The 23,519-nt window shown below is 40.1% G+C and overlaps 1 protein-coding gene across 2 annotated transcripts in view; it reads left to right on the top strand.

Moving 5' to 3' along the window:
* The first annotated feature begins 19 nt into the window (after window positions 1-19).
* Window positions 20-23,519, top strand: part of EML4 (echinoderm microtubule associated protein like 4) — a 174,044-nt gene continuing 150,544 nt past the window's right edge. The window contains exon 1 of one of the 2 annotated variants that reach the window (XM_008070872.2): window positions 20-327. In XM_008070872.2, the coding sequence (XP_008069063.1) occupies window positions 303-327 (25 nt within the window). In that variant the 5' untranslated portion in view covers window positions 20-302. The remainder of the gene's footprint in view (window positions 328-23,519) is intronic. The other variant, XM_021718970.1, reaches the window with a different exon arrangement.

Genomic DNA, 23,519 nt, shown 5'->3' with positions numbered 1-23,519 from the left:
CAGCGCGGCGCGCGGGCGCGGGGGCGGGGCGCGGCGCGGCGCTCGCGGCTGCTGCCTGGGAGGGAGGCAGGGCAGGCGGCGCAGCGGCGCGGCTCTTAACCTGACGGGAGAGTGGCACGGGCGGCCGCGACCGACTACCCCCGGGGCAGGCGGACGGACGGGCGACGGAGGCGGGGAGCCGGGGGCCCCCGGCCGAGCGGCCCCGAGAGCGAGCGGGTCAGGCTCTGCGTCGGCCACTCTGTCGGTCCGCTGAATGAAGTGCCCGCCCCGCTGAGCCCCGAGCCCGGCGCTTTCCCCGCAAGATGGACGGTTTCGCCGGCAGCCTCGGTGAGTCCTGCTGGGGAGTCCTGCCTCTCCTGCGCAGGGTGGGAGCCTTGTCCCCCCCGCACGGCCCAGGCCCTGCCCTCCACCCTGCCCCTCGGGGTGGCGGCAGTCCCGCCGCACATGTTCCCTTCGAGCCTGCCGCCCCTCCGCGGACTCCGGAGGGGACTAGGAGCCCCTCCCCCCATGCCCAGCCCTCCTGGTCGGAGCCAGACCCTCGTCTCCTCCTAGAGCCCCTTGCCCTGCGGGCCCTTCCTTCCCCAAAGTGGGAACCCCTTCGCTCTCAGGGAGGCCCCCAGGAGCTGGTACAGCCCTCCCCGTGCGGTCACGGCTCTCTCGCCCCCTCCGGCCCCCCTTCAGGGTTGGGACCCTCCTCCTTCAAATGCAGGCCCCTCTTCTGGGTACAGCATGCCCCCCCTCCCACATACCGAGCTCTCTTTCAGGGTGGGGACAGCCTTTACCCACACAGAGGCTCCCCTTTAGGGTAGGGACCCGCATTCCCTTCTCAGGAAGGGGTACTCTCCCCACCCCCGGTCTTCACTTTAAATTTGGAGACCCCTTTTGAGTATCCCTCAGAGCAACTGACAAGTTCCCTTCACTCCCTCCCCTTGTCTGAACATTTTTCGGTGATGGAGAGAACCAGAAGCACCGAAGCATCATTTGCTTAATACGGGAGAGGAAGAGGCGCGTCTGTGTTGGGGGACCCTCTTTTGAGATTGAAAGCAGAAGTGTTTTCTGGCTCTGCAGGCGTGCTGGGGAGAAGTGATTCTGCCCAGTGGATCTATAGGAAAGGGGGCCTCTATCAGGGAAAGAACGGATTCTCCATTTTTGGAAGATGTCTCTGTGGAATGGAGAAAAGGGAAGAGGTTATTAAATAGGCTGAAGTGTCTTTTCAGCGTTCCCCTTTTCACTCAACAAACAAAAGGTGGTATTCTGGCTCGGGGGATCAGAACTCCAGGCTGATACTCTGTGCCCTGTAACCTGTGTTTGGAATTACTACTATTCTTTGAGGCCTTTGGAATCTGGTTACTGTAAAGATTGAGCTCCACTGTTACAATGTTGAAACAGTTTCTGCGTTGGCGGACACTGCGGTAATGTGATATCTGCTGCTAGAGTTGTATTTTGAGTATTTTATGTGCAGGTAGCGTGTATTCAGACACCTTTCTTTTGCGTTTCTTGGTAATCCCTAGTTGGTTAATGTTCGCTGCTCAGTGAACAGTCTGGCCGTAGGCCACACTCTAGTCTGTCCAGGCAGTGTTGGAGTTAGATGGAGTTTTTAAATCTAAAGTAAAAAAGTAAGTCAAAGAGCAATGGACCCATCATAGGTATTAAATAGTAAAATCCATAATTTTGGCCTTGACTTTTTCTTGGGAAGAGAAGTCGTTATTTGAGTGCTTTGAGAGTGGAAATCCTAAAATAGGAGGCAACTGAGTGTTACTGTTTCTTCCTCAAAGGCACCTGTTGTCCATTATCTAACCTTTGATGTCTTACAATTCCTTGCATAGTGAAGTTCTTTCATTCTTGGGCTCCTTTTAGAGAGGCGTCAACTTTTCGCTGGTTCTTTTTTAGCCTCATGCCTCAGTTTATTCACTAGTTCAGATTGGACTAAAAAACTTATCCTGTATGTCCACTAAAGGGGTGATCAATACTAGGATAAAAATTGAGTGCCCGTTTAGGAGTGGAACTGTGGTGTCTGTACTGTGTTGACTCCTTGACCTGGAGAGATGGTAAGATCACTACTCGCTTTTCTCTCCTGTTGGTTCTGGCCTTCTGGGGGCCTTGCTAAAGCTTCATCTTTCCGAAGTGTTTTGAGGGAGTCTTTTTCGCCTTTTGGAGCACTTAAATGTATTTTGAAACATTGGATATGCTTTGTTAAATAGCTGTATCCCTTTTAACCAATTCATGAGGCAACTGATGTGAGAGACTGAGAGATGAATTGCAGTTGGGGCTCCCACTTTTTATAAAGAGCATCATTGCTAACCCTAATATTGGATTTCTAAGAAATTCATTGAATGCCATCCTTTGGGTGGTATGTGAAGAGACTTTTCCTGTCTTTAGCTCGGTGTTAATCAGGAGACGGGGAGATATGCCTGTCTCTAAAGAGAGGAACCTATGTCAGCAGAGAGGGAAGGAAATGGTTCCTGGCTGTTTCTGGAGCTGCTCCTGGTGAAGATACTTCTCAGCAGGAGCTCTGTGCTTTCTCTTCTGCCCCCTTGTAAGAGTAAAACTAGGCCCCATCTTAATTGAAACCTTAAAGGGGTGGGGGAGGGGTAGTGCTGGTATATTTTACTGGTAGCCTTTAAGCAGAGCTTTGCTCAGCTCTTGCCAAATTGCTTGTTTCTGTTTTCTGCAGTTAATTAGCCTAGAGCTTAGAGTTACATTGATCTTTATTTTATCATCAGGAGAGCCATGAATATAAAGTCAAGCACTTGCACTGCAGTAGATGTTTAAAAACTTTTTTTTAACCAAACAAGAATTCAAAACATGTTAAGTTCTTCTGGGGTCACAAGTATTGAAAGCATTTATTTATCCTCAAGGAAGTGTACGTGTGTATCTCCTTTTACATATTAAATGGGTTCTTGAAACATTGTGAGAAAACGACATTTTTATAAGCAGAAAAATTGAGTTCTTTATAAACAGAACGATTCTAGAGAAGCTGATTATTTAAGAGAATCCTGTGGTGAATCATTTTGTAGAGTGAAAAACTTTTAAAATTCAAACTGTGGGCCAGGCACAGTGGCTCACACCTGTAATCCCAACACTTTGGGAGGTCAAGGTGGGAGGATTGCTTGAACTCAGGAGTTTGAGACCAGCCTAGGCAACATTGCGAGACCTCGTCTCTATAAGTAGAACCTCCAGCTACTCTGGAAGGCTGAGATTAAAGAATCACCTGGGCCTGGGAGGTAGAGGCTGTGGTGAGCTGTAATGGTGCCCCGCACGCCAGCCTGGGTGAAAGAGAACCTGACTCAAAAAAAAAAAAAAAAAAAAAAAAAATTAAAACTGTATCTTTAAGTGTTTAGATAAGAAAAGCACTGTATTAGGTGCATTTTGTATGATATCTAATTGCAATTAAGACTGTAGGTAGTGGCCTTTGAAATGATAGAGAGGAATGTTAGGTAATTGGGCACATTGAATTATATTTAGTACTTGTATCTTTGTTTTACATAGAAACAACTGAAAGATGCTTTTAAATCTCTGCAGTTGATGAATTTCAGACACCTTGGTTGGCAGATGCTTGTACTCTGGAATTTCCCTTTAGTATTATGTCTTTTAGTTCACAAATTATAATTTTAAAAGGCAGTACTTTGGCAACAATTTTCTTTTTTTGTAATTTAGGCGAGAAAAGTCCCCTAAATTAATTTGATGTCTTGCTTCCCAATCACTACATATGTATACATACACCTACAAAATGTACTTATTGTATATATTTTAAATCTTAGGTCTGTGTGCAAAAGAGGGAAACTTATGGATACAGTTTTTCTTATTGATCTATATAAAGGCAAGAATTTAGTGTATTTCAGGCTTAGTCTTCTTAGGGTTTCTTTTTTGTAGTGAAGGTTTTAATTTTAAGACTTTTATCTTGTGATTAGCTTAGAGGTTAGTCAGTGTTTGCACTTTCAAGAAAGCGTATACTTAACATGTCAGCTTTAACTTTTTCTGCCTCAAAGGTTAAAAAACAAAACACAACACTTCCCCCCCCCAAAAAAAATTGTAATGAATGAAATTGAAGGGTTGAGATCTATAAGAAACATAACATTCTGGGCACAGGGTATAAATATGAACAAATAGTAGCAGTATGCTTTAATTTATGAACTATTTTAAGAAAGTAGTTTTTCTTTTTAATGTCACTTTATACGAGCTATAGTTTCTCATCGCATAGTCTTTTTTGAAGGAACAATACAGTATATGATTTTCAAATATTAATCTAGTTAAAACATTCTTTATATAATTGTTAACATGATTTTCTGTATTAATATTTGGGAAGCTTTTTTCTTAATTTCTTATTGGTTGCCTCTTGATAAGCTGAAATTACATAACATGACACGAGTAGTAACTCTTAAATTGTTAATAGAGCATCTATCACATGAGTTAGCTAGAGTATTCCTTAACATGTATGTGGATTAACACTGTATGTGGACCAGCATGGTGCTTGGTGGTTCTTATGGGAAGGACAACTAAAAGACATGTTTCTTGCCCTTTAGAAGCTTACTGCCTGGTTTTAATAGGTACTGTATCTAGAGATGTTTATTATTAAGCATAAGTAACGTACTAGAAATGGGGGCGGAGGGAAGCACCATTTGGAGTTTTGTGCTTTGTATCAAGCAAGTAACTTCTCAGAGAAAACGTTTGAAACTTGCTAGATTTATCTCTGTAGAGGCTGGCTTTTTAAAATGTTGAAATAATTTACTTAGCAGTTCAAATTCTAGGGGATAATATTACTGGGTCTTTTTCTGTCTTATGTTTAAGTTTGAACAACGTGTAGAAAAATGACTGTATTTTATGTGTGGAAGTTCATTTCTATAAATGTAAAACTTCAATATTCATAAAAAATTTGAGAAAAACATTTTGATTTTAAAAGATGAATTCTAAGGCTTTAAAAAGGTTTAAGGAACGAATTTAAGTCAACTCTTACTTCAATGTGGAAGATTCCCATATCTGTAGTGTATTAAGATTCCCAAATCTGTAGTGTATTATCATGTTAGTATGTGATCTCTTGTCGTTTAGCTAGCTGTCTTAGGCTATTATAATGCCTTAATTTTGCATATTGTTTTATAGTGTGCAGAACTTTTATCTCATTTAATATGCATACTAACCTTGAGAAATAAGTTATTACCCTTTTATAGATGAAGCTAAGATTTAGAGAGTGTATAATTTTTTTTTTTTTTGAGTTGGAGTCTCACTCCGTCATCCAGGCTGGAGTGCAGTGGCACGCTCATGGCCACCTCAGCATCGACCTGCTAGGCTTCAGTGATCCTTCCACCTCAGCCCTTCAAGTAGCCAGAACCACAGGCACGCGCTACGATGTGCGCCTAATTTTTAAAATTTATTTATTGTAAAGATGAGGTTTCACCATGTTGCCCAGGCTAGTCTTGAACCCGCAGGCTTAGGCAATCCTCTTGCCTCGGCCTCCCGAAGTACTGGGATTACAGGCTGAGCCTACAATCCCGACCAGTGTTTGATTTTTTTTTTTTGAGTTGGAGTCTCACTCTGTCTCCCAGGCTGGAGTGCAGTAACAGGCTCACGGCCACCCCAGCGTCAACCTGCTGGGGTCAGGCAGTCCTTCTACCTCAGCTTTCCAAGTAGCCAGAACCACAGGTGTGCGCTACCACACTCTGCTAATTTTTGATTTATTGTAGAGACGAGGTCTCGCCAAATTGCCCAGGCTGGTCTCGAACCTGGAGGCTCAGGCAGTCCACTCATCTCGGCCTCCCAAAGTGCTGGGATTACAGGCTGAGCCACCAAGCCCGGCAATTCTGATTTTTTAAAAGTAGACTCTTTGTATCCAGATTTTTTTTTTTTTTTTTTTTGGTGGGAGAGGGTGTTTGTATCCGCAATATTTTTAAGTAATGAAAACATTGTATAAAAGAAAAAGAATAAAAAAATACATTATCTTTTCTGCAACCCATCTGTGCATAACTGATGTTAACATGCTACTTGTTTTTATAGGTTTTTCTATACCTAATTTTTTAATAGTTAAAATCATACTGCAGGTATAATTTTGCATTCTAGTTTTTCATTGGATCCCAACCATTTTTTTTCACTTGAACTCAACTTTTTCTGATGGCGTCTAATGTTCTTTTCCCTATCCCATTACTGACTCATAGTAACCCTCTAATACATAAAATCTAATATACCTGAATCTGAATTTTCCTCTTCTGAATTATCTCCTTTTCCTTATTTCTCATTGATTGTAAGTATTTTCCAGCCTTAAAATCTCAGAACCATGTTTGATTCCTTGCCATTTGTGCCTGCCACAATAAAATCTCTTCTAAGACTTGTCAATTCTTGTCACCTTTTCTCATCCCTTTTCTTTTCCACCACCATGGTTCAAATACTTATTATTCCATGCCTGGATTATTGCATAGCCTCAAGAATCTCCACCTGTCCATCTTATTTTGTACGGAGCCCTCAGATTAATCTTCCTAAAGCCGTGCTTTTTTTTTTTTTTTTTTTGAGTTGGAGTCTCACTTGGTCGCCCAGACTGGAGTGCAGTGGCCGCTCCCAGCCACCGCAGCCTTGCCTGCTGGGCTCCGGCGATCCTTCCGCCTCAGCCTTCCAAGTAGCCGGAATTACAGGCATGCGCTACCACGCCTGGCTGATTTTTTGATTTTTATTGTAGAGATGAGGTCTCGCTGCCCAGGCGGGTCTCGAACCCGTGAGCTCAGGCAATCCACTCACCTCAGCCTCTCAAAGGCGCGGGATTACAGGCTGAGCCACTGAGCCCGGCTAATCTTCCTACAGCCATGCTTTGATTGTACTATTCACCTTCTCAGATTTCTTCATTGCCTAATGACTAAATTCAAACACCTTAACCTCTTAAGTCTTCTATGTTATCTCCTTCTACTGTCTTAACATGTTCTATTTCTAGTTCCTCAGATTTGGTTGGCACTTTTAATTTTTTTCATCCCGGTGACTACTCTCAGTGCCCTTCAAGACCCAACTCAAATATTATTTCCTTTCTAAAAATCCTTCCTTATTTATCTTCTTTCAATGTCAACCCAAAGTTTTCCTCCCGGAATACTTGATGGGATCACTCTTAAAGGACTCATACAGAATCTTTTCTTTTTTAAAAAACATTTTCCAACTTCTCTGGTGATTTATTTTTTTGAGTTGGAGTCTCACTGTCACCCACACTGGAGTGCAGTGGCATGCTCATGGCCACTGCAGCTTACTTCTACCTGCTGGACTCAGGCAAGCCTTCTGCTTCAACCTTTCACGTAGCTGAAACCATAGGCGTGGGCCACCATGTCTGGCTAATTTTTTGATTTATTATGGAGACGAGGTCTCGCCAAGTTGCCCAGGCTAGTCTTGAACCTGTGGGCTCAGGCAGTCCTCTCACATCTGCCTCCCAAAGTGCTGGAATCACAGACGTGAGCCACCACGCCTGGCAGAATATCTTTCCTTATAGTTATTTTTATTTTTATTTTTGAGTTGGAGTCTCACTCTGTCACTCAGTCTGGAGTGCAGTGGCCGCTCATGGCCACTGCAGCCTCGACCTGCTGGACTCCGGTGATCCTTCCGCCTCAGCCTTCCAAGTAGCTGGAACTACAGGCGCGTGCTACCATGCTTGTCTAATTTTTGATTTATTGTAGAGATGAGGTCTTGCCAAGTTGCCCTGGTGGGTCGCGAACCTGCGGGCTCAGGCAATCCACTCACCTTGACCTCCCAAAGCACTGTGATTACAGGCTGAGCCACCGAGCCTGGCCTCTTATAGTTATTAAGATAGAATTAATTATTACAAATCTTAAAATTATTATACCTTATTTCTCTCTGTGGTTTTTTTTTTTTTTTTTTTTGAGTCGGGGCCCCACTGTCACCCAGGCTGGAGTATAGTGGCACGATCGTGGCTCACCGCAGCCTTGAACTCCCAGGCTCAAGCGATCCTCCTTCTGTAGCCTCCTGAATAGCTGGGACCACAGGCGTGTGCCAGTACCCTGGCTAATTTTTTTTTTTTCTTGAAGAGACGAGATCTTGCTATGTTCCCAAACTGGTCTTGAATTCCTGTACTCAAACTGTCTTCCTGCCTTGGCTTCCCAAAGTGCTGGGATTACAGGTGTGAGCCACTGTGCCTGGCCTTAGGTCTTATTTCTCTAAGCCAAGCTATACACCTGTTGAAGGCTGAAGCTTCCGTGTATCTTTGAAATCTTACAGTAACTTTCATGATCCGGTAACATTTGGAGGAAGAAAATTAGGGACTAGTATGTAGTTGCCAACTTAATAGCCCTCATTTATATACATCATTTTATAAAAGAAATGACATTTGAAGACCAAAATATTATAATAATCTCAGAACAAAGGTTTGTAATTTAACTTTTTAAATTCTTTTAAGAATTAGCCTAATTCTATATTAAAAATGTGATTCCAAAAAATTGATAGGTTATGATACTTTGCCAAAAGATTCTTTGTTTTGAAAGAGGATTTTCCTCATTTGTATAATGGTTTGTATCATGCAGGAGATGGGTTCAATTCCTTGACAGGGAGCCAAAAAACAAACAAAAAAAGCAAAAGGATTGGCCATATTGATATTGTTTTTTTTTTCCTTAGCTTTTCCAATGAAATTGTCTATGTCTTGATTGGTTCTTCACTTACTTATTTAGCTATTTAAAATCTATCCAATCTGTAAGGTATGGCTCAAATACTTTTTTTTCCCCCCCAAGAAGCTGCTCCTGGCTATCCTGGTCTTGTGCACTGAAACCATTTGCTTCTGAAGTTGAGGAAACTGAGTGCTTATATCTAAGTGATCTAGGAGTGTAGCTAAAAGTTGAAGTCTATTTAACTTTAAAATTCATATAATTATTTTGCAACCAGTTTAATAAGAATGGGTTCAGACAGGAATCATCTGATGGATGTTAAATCTTAGGGCAACATTTTGATGAGGAGCAGGATGTCTGTATGGTCGTAAACTTCTCCCTATAGTACGCTTATTAGTTGGAAACTGGGAAAGCAGTAACTCATTATAGTAGTGAAATCAGGTAGCACTTTGATCAAAATAAATATCACGAGTTGGCCGGGTGTGGTGGCTCAGCCTGTAGTCCTACCACTTTGGGAGGCCAAGGTGAGAGAATTGCCAGAGCCTGGTGGTTCGAGACCAGCCCAGGCAACTTGGTGAGACCTCATCTCTACAATAAATCACAAAAATTAGCTGGACGTGGAGGCATGTGCCTGTAGTTCCAGCTACTTGGAAAGCTGAGGTGGAAGGATCATCTAAACCCAGCAGGTCGAGGCTGTGGTGGCTATGAGTATGCCACGGCACTCCAGCCTGGGCGACAACAGTGAGGCTCCAACTCAAAAAATAAAAATAAAAAATCACCAGTGGACACTGTGTGTGTCTGGATTGATGGCCTGAGAAAGAACAGATTATGGTGTTTCCAGCCATGAATTCATAGCCTGAATCTAATCGTGGGGGAATTTTGAACTCCAAATGGGAAACATCTAATTTTCCCATTAGGGGAAGGAGGAGCAGTATTTTTTTTTTTTATGTTAATGTTATAAAGACAGAGACATTCTAGATTAAAGGACTCTAAAGGACTCTAAAGGACTCTAAAGAGACATGATAACTTAAATGCAATACCTAATTCTAGACTGAATCTTGTATAGAGGAGAAAAAATTCAATATAGGATATTGTTGGGGCCAGGCTTGGTGGCTCAGCCTGTAATCCCGCGCTTTGGGAGGCCGAGGTGAGTGAATTGCCTGAGCCCGTGGGTTCGAGACCTGCCTGGTCAAACTTGGTGAGACCAACGCACCTTGGGAGGCTGAGGTGAGTGAATTGCCTGAGCCTGCGGGTTCAAGACCCGCCTGGGCAACTTGGCGAGACCTCATCTCTACAATAAATCAAAAGAATTAGCCGGACGTGGTAGCGCGCGCCTATGGTTCCAGCTACTTGGAAGGCTGAGGCGGAAGGATCACTGGAGCCCAGCAGGTGGAGGCTGCGCGGGCCGGGAGTGTGCCACTGCACTCTAGTCTGGGCGACAGAGTGAGACTCCAACTCAAAAAAAAAAAAAACAGAAATAAGGATATTATTGGATTACTTGGCAAAATTGGAATATGGATAGTAGGTTATATAAAAGTATTGCATTAATTTTAAATTTTTGAAGTTGCTAACTATCTTGAGGTTATGTAAGATAATGTTTTTATTCTTAGGAAATACACACTGAAGTTTTTAGAGATAAAGGACCATATGTTTGTAACTTATGTTCAAATGGTTCAGAAAAAAATGTAAATTGCATATGTTGTATATATATTAATACTTATACATATAGAGAGAGAGGGAGGTGTGTGTGCCCATAAAGCAAATGGCTAAAATGTTAACAGGTGAATTTGGTAAAGGCTATATGGACATGTTTTTGTTTTTATAGCTTTCTGAAAGATTGAAATTATTTTCGAATGAAGAGTTTTAAAAAATCATATGAACTTTGCTTTATACTCCATAATATAGCATTTTTAAAAGTTGGAACTGTCTCTCTCCCAGAAAATTCCAGGCAAACCCTAGGGATAAAACTGTGGCTCCAAGAAATACATTTAATGTATATATCATGTGACTTCCTTTTATCCCTAGGCATCAGTTTGAAAAACATGTCTCTGAACTAGAAGTAGCTGTGGTTCAGATTTAGCCGACAGATAGTTTTGTTTGGCCCTTTTGAGTGTTTTAAAAGTGGGGAAGTAAAAATCTGGATCTTTGGTTTTTATTGAAAAATGAAACGATCTTGCCACTCTGGGCTTGCATTCTGGATGGTTTGTATACTCACTAAGTGGTGTGCCAGGTTAGTGTCCTTAGTCCTTACCCCTTACACCTAGATTGTTTCAGTCATTTACTTTATTACCTTGGCTTTAGGACCTATGTTTGTAAACTTTACCCAGCTGAAGAGTGGCGAGAGTGTCTGTCTTTAAACACTTATAACAATTTGAGAATTAGGTTGCTGAACAGATGCCCTTTAACCCCTAACATTTTAGTGTTTATTTCCTATAAATAAGGACGTTCTCCTACTAACCCTATTATAGCCAACAAAATCAGGAAGTAAATGTTGATATATTTCTACTCTAATCTTCAGACTCATTCTAGTTTCATTAATTGTTTTGATAATGTCTTTTATAACAAAAGGATCCAGTTTAGAATTACATGTTGAATTTAGCTGTCATGTCTTTAGTCTCTTTTTTTATTTTTTGAGTTGGAGTCTCACCCTGTCGCCCATACTGGAGTGCAGTGGCTGCTCCCAGCCACCGCAGCCTTGACCCACTGGGCTCCGGCGATCCTTCCGCCTCAGCCTTCCAATAGCTGGAACTACAGGCGTGCGCTACCACACCTAGCTAATTTTTGCTTTATTGTAGAGATGAGGTCTCGCCAAGTTGCCCAGGCAGGTCTCGAACCCGCGGGCTCAGGCAATTCACTCACCTCAGCCTCCCAAAGGCGCGGGATTACAGGCTGAGCCACCGAGCCTGGCTAGTCTTTTAAACTGGAACATTTCCTTAATCTTTCGTAGTGTTTCATAATCTTTGGAAGATTACAGGCCAGTTGTTTTGAAGAAGGTCCCTAAATTTGATGTTACGTCTGGTTAGATTCAAGTTATACATTTTTGGCAGAAATGCCACAATGGTGTAATTGTTTTTGTTTTATTGCTTTGCGGGGCACAGCGGGGGGTACACAGTTGATTTGTTCCATACTGATGACGTTCATTTTCATCATTTGGTTAAGGTGGTGTCTGTCAGGCGTCGTCACTGTAAAATTGCAGATTACTTTTCTTCTTCTTTCTTTTTCTTCTTCCCTTGTTAAATAAATTAATAACTATTTTGTTGGAGGTATTTTGAAACTATGTGACTATTTGGATTCTCATCAGACCTTCAATTTATTGGTTTATTTTCATCTGTATGAACTCAGGTTTCCTATTTTTTTCCAATAGATTATAATCCATTACTATTTTGATGCTCAAATTGGCCCTGTTTTGGTCAGTGGATGCCCATTCAAGCTGACTTCTGTGTTCTTTTGCTTATTCCCATCATTCTTTGAGGACTTTCTTACTTTCTGGCACAATAAAATGATCCAGGTTCATTTTATACTCTTCTTGCTCCAGCCCTGGAACCGGTCATTTTTGTAAGTAGCTTAGTTCTTTTTGTGGAAAACGGTATTTGAGAGCCAAACTCTATGCACTAGTTGTGCTAATTGCTGCTGGAGTCTTCACAGTAGTCAAAACTAGGGAATACATGTAGGTGCCTATGTGTGTGGAGACATGTTGATATATTCACATCTGCATTTTTACAACAACCTTGGGTTCATTTTCGTTTCCTCCTTTGCATATGTATAACTTTCCTCCAACAGTGAGGAACCTGCCTTTCATTTTGCTTAACACATGTATTTATTTGATGACTACCCTTATATGTAATCAATCTATCTTTGCTATCTTTTTGCTTTCTCATTGTTCAGATTCTGACAACCTGTGCTGGGTTGTCCTGTCATCTTATGCAAACATCCTCATCTCACTTGGGCTGCAGCATCCTATGCCAGACTGCCCTTCTCATCTACTTAGGAGCTAGTTTGGAGGTACTTGCTACCAATGGCAAGTCATTCAGGATCATATTTCTTACTATCCTGTTTCTGCGAACAATAGCTATTTAGAGCAAGGTACTGTTAGGTGGTATATGTGTGTATGATAGGAAATTGGGTAAGGAAAACATTTTTAAGTAGCAAAATCAGCCATGTCTTTTTTCTGCTTAAAATACCATGATCATCTTTCCTTCTCAGCAACTATAAATATAAACTTTAATGCATCGTATCCCATTATTTAGACATCTGGTCATCCTAAGCTGTATATATAGAACATAATTTAACTTATTGTTGATGACTGATGGTGGTTATTATGAACATTAGACATGGCTCTTGCTGTAATATAGTGGTGCTTTCAAGATCTGTTTGTGTGAGGCCGTTTCACTAAATGACTCTAGACAGTTGTACACTAAATGTTCATACACTAAATGACTCTAGACAGTTGTAACTAGATAGTTACATCCTCGTTGCTTGTCACCCAGTGTCAGTATGCTTTACCCTTTCCTTTTTATTATTTTCTTTCTTTCCTTTTTTTTTTTTGAGCCAGAGTCTCACTCTGTCACCCAGACTGGAGTGCAGTGGCATGCTCACGGCCACTGCAGCCTCGACCTGCTGGGCTCAGGTGATCCTCAGCCTTTCAAGTAACTGGAACAACAGGCACGCGCTACCAAGCCTGGCTTATTTTTTTTGATTTATTGTAGAGATAAGGTCTCACCAAGTTACTGGTCTCGAACCCCTGAGAGGCAATTCTCTTGCCTCAGCTTCCCAAAGTGCTGGGATTACAGGCTTGAGCCACTGCGTCCGGCTTATTATTTTCATTTTTAGAGACAAGGTCTGGCTCTGTCACCCAGGCTGGAGTACAGTGGCATGACCATAGCTCATGTAACCTCAAACTCTTGGTATTCCAAAGTGCTAGGATTACAGGCGTAAGCCACTGCACCTGGTCCTCTTTATTATTTTAAAAATTTCATTTAAATTTATATTTCTTAAAAAATGAGTACTCTTCTTTTATTATCAGACCTAAAATTTGTCAGTAATTTACTCATATCAAACATCCCTGATTGTCTCGTATGTTATTTTACAGTGGTTTGAGATTTGAACAAGATCTGTACATTGCGTTAGGTTGCTGTGTCTCTTAAGTGTCTTCATCTGTTTATTCTTTGTCTTTTTCCTTTGTGGTTTATTAAATATCTTTTTGTCCCATAGTGTTTAACACAACTACTGATTACAATATATATCCTTTGGTGTTACTTAACATGTTTCTTTGTCTTCTGTATATCCTTTAAATTGAAGCTTGTTGATTTTTATGTATTTGCTGCATTTCACTCTGCCACAGTTACTGTTCTTTTTGATGCTCAACATTTTCCCATCTTTGGCCTATGGGAACATCTTCACATTGGCTCTCTGAGTCTTTACCCTAGTGGTCTTTCTTGCATTCTGGTGAGGCAAGATGAATCAGACTTTTATTTTACACTTCCTGTTCCCTTTCTCCGTGAAGTCATTGTTTCTCTCAGCATGAAATGGTGTTCTCAGTTCTAGAGGTGCTTGTTGCTACTGTCTTGGTTAGTATTTCTAGTTTAGGCTTTCTTTTGATTTCCAACTTTAAATCTTCTTTGGACAGGGAAGCCAGAAAACAAAGCTTGTTAGACTTATATAAGAATTGTTTTGAACCTCAAAAAAGAAGAATCCAGAAATCAAGGCCTATGACAATTTAAATTGTTTGGTGTAACACCCACAGTGACAGGTTCATACTTAATAAATATTGCTAATGAGATTCTACTTTCCTGTAAAGAAGAGGTAAATAAATAAATATTGCTAATGTTTGTGGTAATGTGAATAATAGTATGTTTGATGTTCCTTAGAGCAAAATAATTGTGTTCTGAATGTGATTCTTGGTAAAATGCATGAGCTTTTAGTTCAAAACTTGGTGTTGTATATATGTATATAGAACTTTTAAAATGATAGACCATTTATGCTCTCTCTATTTTCTTTTGTTAAGGTTATCAGCTGAATCTGGATCAGCAAAATGTCAGTATTACAGGAACAAATTATGCCATCATTATATTTGCTATACTCCATAATAAGAATGCACTTCTTTTCCCCTTTAAAACATTTTTTCCAGGTGATGTACTTTTTCTGACTTTCCAGATTTGATGATTTCCTAGAGTTAAGATGACTTCCTGTTTTGAAGCAGAGTTATTCAGTATTAATATCACAATTTTCTTTAAATCAATTTTGATTCTCACTTGTTGATCTTGAAGTGACATTTTATGCTAATCTTGTAAGTGACACTTAATAGCAAACAAAAAAGTTTGCATTTTTCTTTGAGCCTTTTGTTCCAGAAAAGTGTCACAACTGATTTCTATTGATAAGTGAAGGGAGGGTTTTTGTTTTTTAGAAAACTTTGAAGGCTATCTGGTTTTCAGATTAGTTGGGGCATAGCCTTTGACTGTTTGAGTCTTGGTATTTATCTTATTTCTTTACCTCTCCAAGTATGATTGGAGTGGATATGTTTGTGGCATAAACACTTTCTCAATTTTTAGGATCTGTAGGTTATTTGAGATGAGATATTGGGGGAAAAAATTTAGAATAAGAGAGGTTTTGGAAAAGTAATCAATATTTGACATCTTTAAAAAAATTGTTTAGTTTTGCGTGTGAATGGGCTTTAATGATTATATGCACGCTGAAACTTGCACACTGTGACAAACTCCTTACCTTTTTTTTTTTTTTTTTTTTTTTTTTTTGAGTTGGAGTCTCACTCTGTCACCCAGACTGGAGTGCAGTGTCCGCTCCCGGCCACTGCAGCCTCGACCTGCTGGGCTCCGGCGATCCTTCCGCCTCAGCCTTCCGAGTAGCCTGAATTACAGGCATGCGCTACCATGCCTGGCTGATTTTTTGATTTATTGTAGAGATGAGGTCTCGCTGCCCAGGCGGGTCACGAACCCGCGGGCTCAGGCATTCCACTCACCTCAGCCTCCCAAAGGCGCGGGATTACAGGCTGAGCCACCGAGCCCGGCTAGTATCATACATCTTAGTCATTTAATCTGATTTTGATAAGTTCTTGGAAAACACATACACACACACACACATACACACACTTTTCTAGGCTTCCATTCTCAGTTTCTTGAGTTTTTTTTAGTTTTATCATTCATATTTAAGGTCTTATTGTTTACTATACTACTTTTATATATCTGGACATATATTTCTTTTAAGTTTTAGTATATTTTTTCTTATGGAATAATTCGACCATATTTCAATAAAATCTTATTTTTTCCAGGTTAATTACTATAGGTCACTGTTTATCAATCTGGATTCAGGACCCCTATCCAGTTACTAAAGATAATTCTTGGGATGCTGTGGAGATCTTCAAACAGCTGTTTGTGGGAGGTGGTGATGGTAGAGGCAAACAGTGGGTTGTGTGACCAGGATGAGGTCACCTCTTCCACCTTCTGGCCCTCTTTCTTTCCGGACTTTAACACCTACTTTGATACTTAAAGCAATTTGGGTTGTTTGCTGTGCTCTGAAGAGGCGTTTAGTAGTAGCTCATGTAAGATGATGTTAGATATTTTTTAGATGAGACTCTCAGGGGTATAACTATGTCGCAGCAACAAAGGAGTTATTTTCAGTAGTTTGAAAACCATTGTTATAGTTTTGATCTCATCCTATTCTTATTTAACCTGCATATGGCCACCAGATTGTTCTTTCTAACATACTATTTTCATTGTCACCCCCCAACTTAAGAATGCTCACTTGTTTCTTCTGTGAGATAAACTCTAGCTTGGTGGTGCTCAAGCTGTCCTGCCTCCTAGCTCCAATTTTCCATTCCAGCCTCACCTCTTTGTACTTCCCTGTTTTGAATCTTATGTGAATTCCTCCAGTATCCCTTTACTTGCCTCATTTCTTGCTACTATGTTTCTTACATCAATATTTATTTACTATCTTTTCTTGCTCTTCTGTGTATCAAGAACCACTTTAAGTACCACCTCTTCCTTTGACCACTTCAATCCACAGGGATTTCCCATCTTTCTAAAATCCTATAGCACATTTGGTTTTACTCACAGAGACCAATCATATATTTGCCTTATATTGGTTTTTTGTTTTGTTTTGTTTTGTTTTTTGAGTTAGAGTCTCACTCTGTTGCCCAGACTGGAGTGCAGTGGCCACTCCCAGCCTTGACCTGCTACACTCTGGTGATCCTTCCGCCTCAGCCTTCCAAGTAGCTGGAACTACAGGCACGCGCTACCACGCCCGGCTAATTTTTTTTTTTTAATTTATTGTAGAGATGAGGTCTCGCCAAGTTGCCCAGGCGGATCTCAAACCCGCGGCCTCAGGCAATCCACTCACCTCAGCCTCCCAAGACAAGGGATTACAGGCTGAGCCACTGAGCCCGGTGCCTTATATTGTTATTTAACTATTTGTGTTTATATATCTTGTCTCTTCAATTAGGCAATACATTTCTGAAGGACAAGAATGTGTCTTATACTTGGTTGAATTTTTATTGCACCTAATATGCTTCCTTTTGAGTGGTAATTGCTCTCATAGCCAGTGCCTAACCACTTCAGCCAGTGGAAAAAACCATAGGATCTGTGGAGTGATAAAATTCTCTCAATTTTTTTGTTTTTATGTAATCTAGTTTTTCTCCCTTGTGCACTTATATCTATGATACAGTGGGAAAGTCATTGGTCCTGATAATATAATACCTGAATATATTTATACACACACACACATATATATATATATTTCATTTTATAAATGGAAAAACTGAGCTGAAGAGAGAGAAAATGGCGTACTCTAGATAAGTGGTCAGCAAACTACCACCTGCTGGCCAAACCTGGTCTGTTTTGTATTCTGTCTGCAAGAATGATTATTTGTATGTTTTCACATGGTTGAAAAAATCAGAAAAATAATTTTTTGTGACACATGAAAGCAATATGAAATTCAAATTTCAATATCCATAAATAAAGTTTTATTGGAACACAGCCACACTAATTTATTTAGGGATTGTCTGTAGCTGTTTTCATATGACATTGGCAGAGTCGAACAGTTGCAACAGAGACCAAATATCCCGCAGAGCCTAAAATCTTTACTATATGGTTCTTTATAGAAAAAAGGTTTCCAAACCCTGCTTAAGATAAATTTGTGATGTAGCTGGGATTTAATCCTAGGCAGTTAGAGAGACTTTTCTAATTGTACTCTACTGAACATGCATGGGGTTTTTTGGGAACTGCTAAGCAAATGTTAATAATTAGTTACAGTGATAAGGCTGGGTGCAGTGGCTCCTGCCTATAATCTCAGCACTTTGGGTGGCTTTGGTGGGAAGATTGCTTGAGCCCAGGAGTTTGAGGCCAGCCTAGGCAGCATATAAAATCCTCATCTTTACAAAAAATTTTTTAAAAAATCAGCCAGGCTGGTGGCATGCACTTGTAGTCCCAGCTTCTTGGGAGGCTGAGGTGGAAGGATCACCTGAATCCAGGAGATCTAGGTTGAAGTGAGCCGTGATTATGCCATGCCACTGCCTAGGTGACAGAGTGAGATTCTGACTCAAAACCCCCAGACAAAACAAAACAAAAAAAACAGCAGCAGTAACAACAACAAAACCATTAAAGTGATGAGAGATGAAGGCTAGAGAGATGCAAGGACCATATCACTGAGGATCTTTAATGTTTTGCTAAAGAGCTTGGCTTTGGTTCTGAGGGTGATGGAGAAACCACTAAAGGACTTTTAAACAAAGGAGCCACATAATCTGATTTGGGTTTTATAAAGTTCAATCTGCTGGGTTTGTGGAAAATGAATTGGAGCAAATGATACTGAAGATAGAAATATCAGGAGTTTTTACAGTAATCTAGGAAAGACATGATAAGGGCCTGAAACAGGTCTCCCTCTCCCTTTCCCTTAGTAGTGGGATAGCTGATATAAACAGATGTAAAATTAAGAAGGGAAAATTGACAAGACCGTGTTAGGAACCAGGCGCTTTATGCATGTAATTTCAGGTGCTCATAATAACTCTGAAATGTTATCACTTTTAAAAATGGAAAAGGCTCATAAAAGGTGTAAGTGGGATAATTGGAGTTTGAACTTTAAAGTCTGTGTTCTTTTTATTGAACTTTGCTATGTCCATTTTTACCTGGGGATAGTGCTACCTGCCTACTTTGGATTGAATAACTTTTCCTATTTTTCAAATACCTTATAATTTCCACAGAAAACTATATAGCCAAAGTAACTTTCAGGAAGTCCTGAACTGTATTACTGTATACTTTTTCTCCCTCTGTAGCAAGCAGAGGTTTCTTCACTCTGAATCCAGAATGTATTTGACTTTGCAAGTTCTCCATTTACATTTGAACACAATTTTTTAAGTGTAAGGTAAGTATTTTTAATGCTTTAAGTTGACAGACTTGCTGTATACTCTAGGGAAACTTTAGGGGATTTGGAAAACAACAGATAAGATAAAGATACATTTCTAAGAGCTGTTTAAGAAAGTGTTTTTAGAGTAAGGTTTTGAGAATAGTTTTCTTCCCCTGCTTATTAATCTGTTCGTACCTTGCATCACCGACATTTTGTGTAACCCTGCCTGGATAAGGCAATCAGCTGTTTTTTGTCAAGCTTCTTTAGACTTATTTAAAACTGGGTGTACTCTGTTCCTTTGAGAATTTGTCGTGCATTTTTGTTATCAAATAAAATGCTTTTTTTTTTGAGTTGCAGTCTCACTCTGTCGCCCAGACTGGAGTGCAGTGGCCGCTCCCGGCCACCGCAGCCTCGACCTGCTGGGCTCCAGCGATCCTTCCGCCTCAGCCTTCCGAGTAGCCAGAATTACAGGCGTGTGCTACCACGCCCGGCTGATTTTTTGATTTATTGTAGAGATGAGGTCTCGCCTGCCCAGGCGTGTCTCGAACCCGCGGGCTCAGGCAATCCACTCACCTCAGCCTCCCAAAGGTGCGGGATTACAGGCTGAGCCACCGAGCCCGGCTAAAATGCATTGTTGATAGCAAATTCTCAACAAAGCTTTGTTTTAAAATAGCATAGAACATTCCATCATATTTTGGTTTTAGTGAAAAAGAAGTTCTAGGATTTCAGAATTTTAAAGTCAACTTTATTGAGCTATGATTTACCTGTAATGAAATATGCCAATTTTAGATGTGCAATGAGTCTTGAAAAAATTTATAGAGTTGTGTATCCACTGTCACAATCAAGATAAAGAACATTTTCATTATCCTAAAAATTCCCTCATACCTCTTTGTAGTCAATTTCTTCTCTCCACTTCCGGTTCTTATTAACTACTGATCTGCTTTTTATCTGTATATGTCTTTTATAGAATTTGATATGACTGGAATCTTATAATCTGTGGCTTTTGGTCTTTTACTTAGCATATTGCTTTAGAGATTCATTCATGTTGTGTGTTTCAGTAATTCTTTTTCATTGCTGAGTAATACTTCTTTGGATGAATATATTAACAATTTATTCACCAGGTGATGGACATTTCAGTTGTTACTAGTTGTTGGCTGTTGTGAATAAACCTGCAGTGAACATTTATGTACATGTATCCTCCAGCTAGCAACTACTAGTCTATTTTCTGTCTCTGTGGATTTGCTTATCTGGTATTCATTATTTAAAAAATTGTTTTATTACTAAGTTTTGAGAGTATTTTATATGCTTTGGGTGCAAGTCCTTTATTAGCAAGGTGTTTGACAGATACTTTTTTTCCAGTCTGTAACTTTCCTTTTGTTTATTTATTTATTTTTTGAATTGGGGTCTCACTCTGTCGCCCAGACTAGAGTACAGTGGCATGCTCCCTGCCACTGCAGCCTCGACCTGCTGGGCTCCGGCGATCCTTCTGCCTCAGCCTTCCAAGGAGCTGGAATTACGGGTGTGTACTACCATGCCCGGCTAATTTTTTATTTATGTAGAGATGAGGTCTCACCAAGTTGCCCAGGTGGGTCTCAAATCCGCAGGCTCAGGCAGTCCACTCCCTCAGCCTCCCAAAGTATTGGGATTACAGGCTGAGCCACCGAGTCTGGCCCCTTTTCATTTATTAACAGTGTCTTTAGAAGAGTGAAGGTTTTTTATTTTATTTATTTATTTACTTATTTGCTTATTTATTTATTTATTTATTTATTTTGAGTTGGAGTCTCACGCTGTCGCCCAGACTGGAGTGCAGTGGCCACTCCTGGCCACTGCAGCCCTCCCAAAGGCGCGGGAGCCACCGAGCCCAGCTGGTTTTTTATTTTGATGAGATCTGTTTTATCAGATTATTTTGATGAGGTTCAACTTATTTTTTTCTTTCGTAGTTCATGCTTTCGGTGTCTTATTTAAGAACTTTTTGCCTAATCTAAGGTCACAAAGATTCTCTCCCATTATTTTATTCTAGAAGGCTTTAGTTTTAGCTCTTATTTTTAGATCTGTGATTCCTTGAGAGTTCACTTTTGTACAGAGTGTAAGATAAGGGTCAAGGTTCATTTATTTGCGCATTGATACTCCTTTATTCCAGCACCGTTTGTTGACAAGGTTAGCCTTTTTGCCTTGACTTACCTTGGCACCTTTGCTGAAAATTAGTAGACCACATATGTGTGCATGTAGTTCCGGACTTTGTATTCTGTTCCATTAATTTCTATGTTTATCACTAAGCAAATGCCACATTGTCTTAATTACTGGAGCTGTATAGTAAAGGTTTCAATTAACTTTTCTATATTTGAAAAATAACTAGATTAAATAAATTTAACTTTTAAAACTTTGTAGACTGACACAAAGAATCATATATTTCATTGATCTTCCTTGGTTCACTACAATTTTAGGAGTTAGATAGAACAAGCGTTAATAGCCATGTGTTATAAATGGGAAAACTATAAGATAAAACTTAAGAGGGTTTGTTTTAGATCATACAGTTAGTGTATGTGAATATGCCTTTAAAAATTTAGTGCTTTCTACTGTACCATACTTTTTTCATTTGCTATTGTTCTCTTAGGTTGAGTATTGGAGAATGAGTGTTTTATAAATAACTCAGTTGCTAAATTTTATTTCATTAAAATATAGAGGTATATGAGAACAATTAATGCATTTTCTTGGTTACTTACATCACAAGACACATTAAGAAGCCAAAATAGGCTTTGATTTTTTTTTTTTTTTTTTGAGTTGGAGTCTCACGCTGTCGCCCAGACTGGAGTGCAATGACCACTCCCAGCCACCGCAACCTCAACCTGCTGGGCTCTGGCGATCCTTCCGCCTCAGTCTTCCAAGTAGCTGGAACTACAGGCACGCGCTACCACACCCGGCTAATTTTTTACCACACCCAGCTCATTGTAGAGGTGAGGTCTTGCCAACTTGCACAGGTGGGTCTCGAATCCGCTGGCTCAGGCAATCCATTCACCTCGGCCTCCCAAAGTGCTGGAATTACAGGCTGAGCCACTGAGCCTGACCTGATTTTTTTTTAAGGTGAGGTTTTACAACCAGAATAGGTATTTACAGTTTCATTTTAAACTTAGAAATGCAGGAAAAACAAGACGTGTTAAGGCAAAAATATTCCTTGAAAAAATTATTTTAAGAATAAAAGAAGTTCTTGCCAAAATGAGAACAAGAATGATAGAACTTGAGTTTTAGACTATTTGAGTATATTCTTATCTATTCCCATCTTTACAACCCTAAGTTCCTTGCTTCCTATTACTCCCATTCCCCCTGTAGTGTCAAGTCGTAGTTAGGAGGTTCTTGCAGAAGTAGTGGTGAAAGATGGTGGTAAGTGGGGTTTGGGTAGTAGCAGTGAAAGGAGTGGTTGGTTTTGGAATATATTTTGAAGGACCTATGGATGTGCTGGATGAATGGATGTAAGGAATGAAGAAAAGGAATGAATCATGGATGACTTCTAGTTTTTTAGCTTGATCAACTTGATAGTACTGTTTACTGATGTAGGAATACTTAGATGAATTGGAGGAGTCACACAGTGAATGAAAGGAAATCAGATAGAAGCTATTCTAGCATGTTTAAAAGTTTTAATTTTAAGTTTTTTCATAAATAGTAACATCACATCTCAGACAGGAAGATAGTGTCAAGATAAAATTACTTATTATCCTACCTTCCTGACACAATTATTTTAAGTGTTTTGGTGTTATACTCTTGGATAGAGTTTAGCAGACTCTGTCAAGGGAATTACTCTGATGCAGCATGAAAGCAATCATAGACAATATGTAAATGAGTGAGCATGCTTGTGTTCTAGTAAAACTTTATTTATTTACACTGAAATTTGAATTTCATGTAATTTTCACATATTGCAAAATACTCTTATTGATTCCCCCCTCTCATATATTAAAAATGTTAATGTTTGCTTATAGGCCATACAAAAACAGTTGGTAAGCCAGATTTGGCTGTTCAGCCATAGTTTGCTGACCCCTGGTCTTGTGCATTTTTATTATGGTTGCCATCATGTCCTCCATTGAATTTTACTACCTGCTTTTTATTTTTTATTTGTATTTTTAGAGATAGGGTCTTGCTCTGTCACCCAGGCTGGAATGCAGTGGCATGATCATAGCGCACTACAGTCTCTCCTAGGCTCAAGTGATCCTCCTGCCTCAGCTGCCTGGGTAGCTGGGACTTTAGGCATGTACCACCATATCTGACTCATTTCATTTTTTGTAGAGATAGGGTTTTGCCATGTTGCCTAGGTTGGTCTTGAACTCCTGGCCTCGGGTGATCTTCCTGCCTTAGCCTCTCAAAGTGCTGAGGATTATAGATGTGAGCTGCCGTGCCCAGCCTTTACCTATCTTTTATACTTAACTATGCATATAAATGTATTTTTCAAAACTTGAAAGCCAAAATGATTACTTTTGCTGTGTAATAAATCCCAGTAAACTTAGAGTTTAAAAGGTGTCTTTATATCCATTATTTCTTTTATTTTTTTTAATTTTATTTTTTTGAGTCGGAGTCTCACTCTGTCGCCCAGACTGGAGTGCAGTGGCCGCT

Source organism: Carlito syrichta, unplaced genomic scaffold (assembly GCF_000164805.1).
Source record: "Carlito syrichta isolate Samal-C Ts95f unplaced genomic scaffold, Tarsius_syrichta-2.0.1 Scaffold314048, whole genome shotgun sequence".
NCBI classification, from domain to species: domain Eukaryota; kingdom Metazoa; phylum Chordata; class Mammalia; order Primates; family Tarsiidae; genus Carlito; species Carlito syrichta.
The sequence above is the reverse complement of the archived record's forward strand: the minus strand, read 5'-3'. Positions and strand labels throughout refer to the sequence as shown.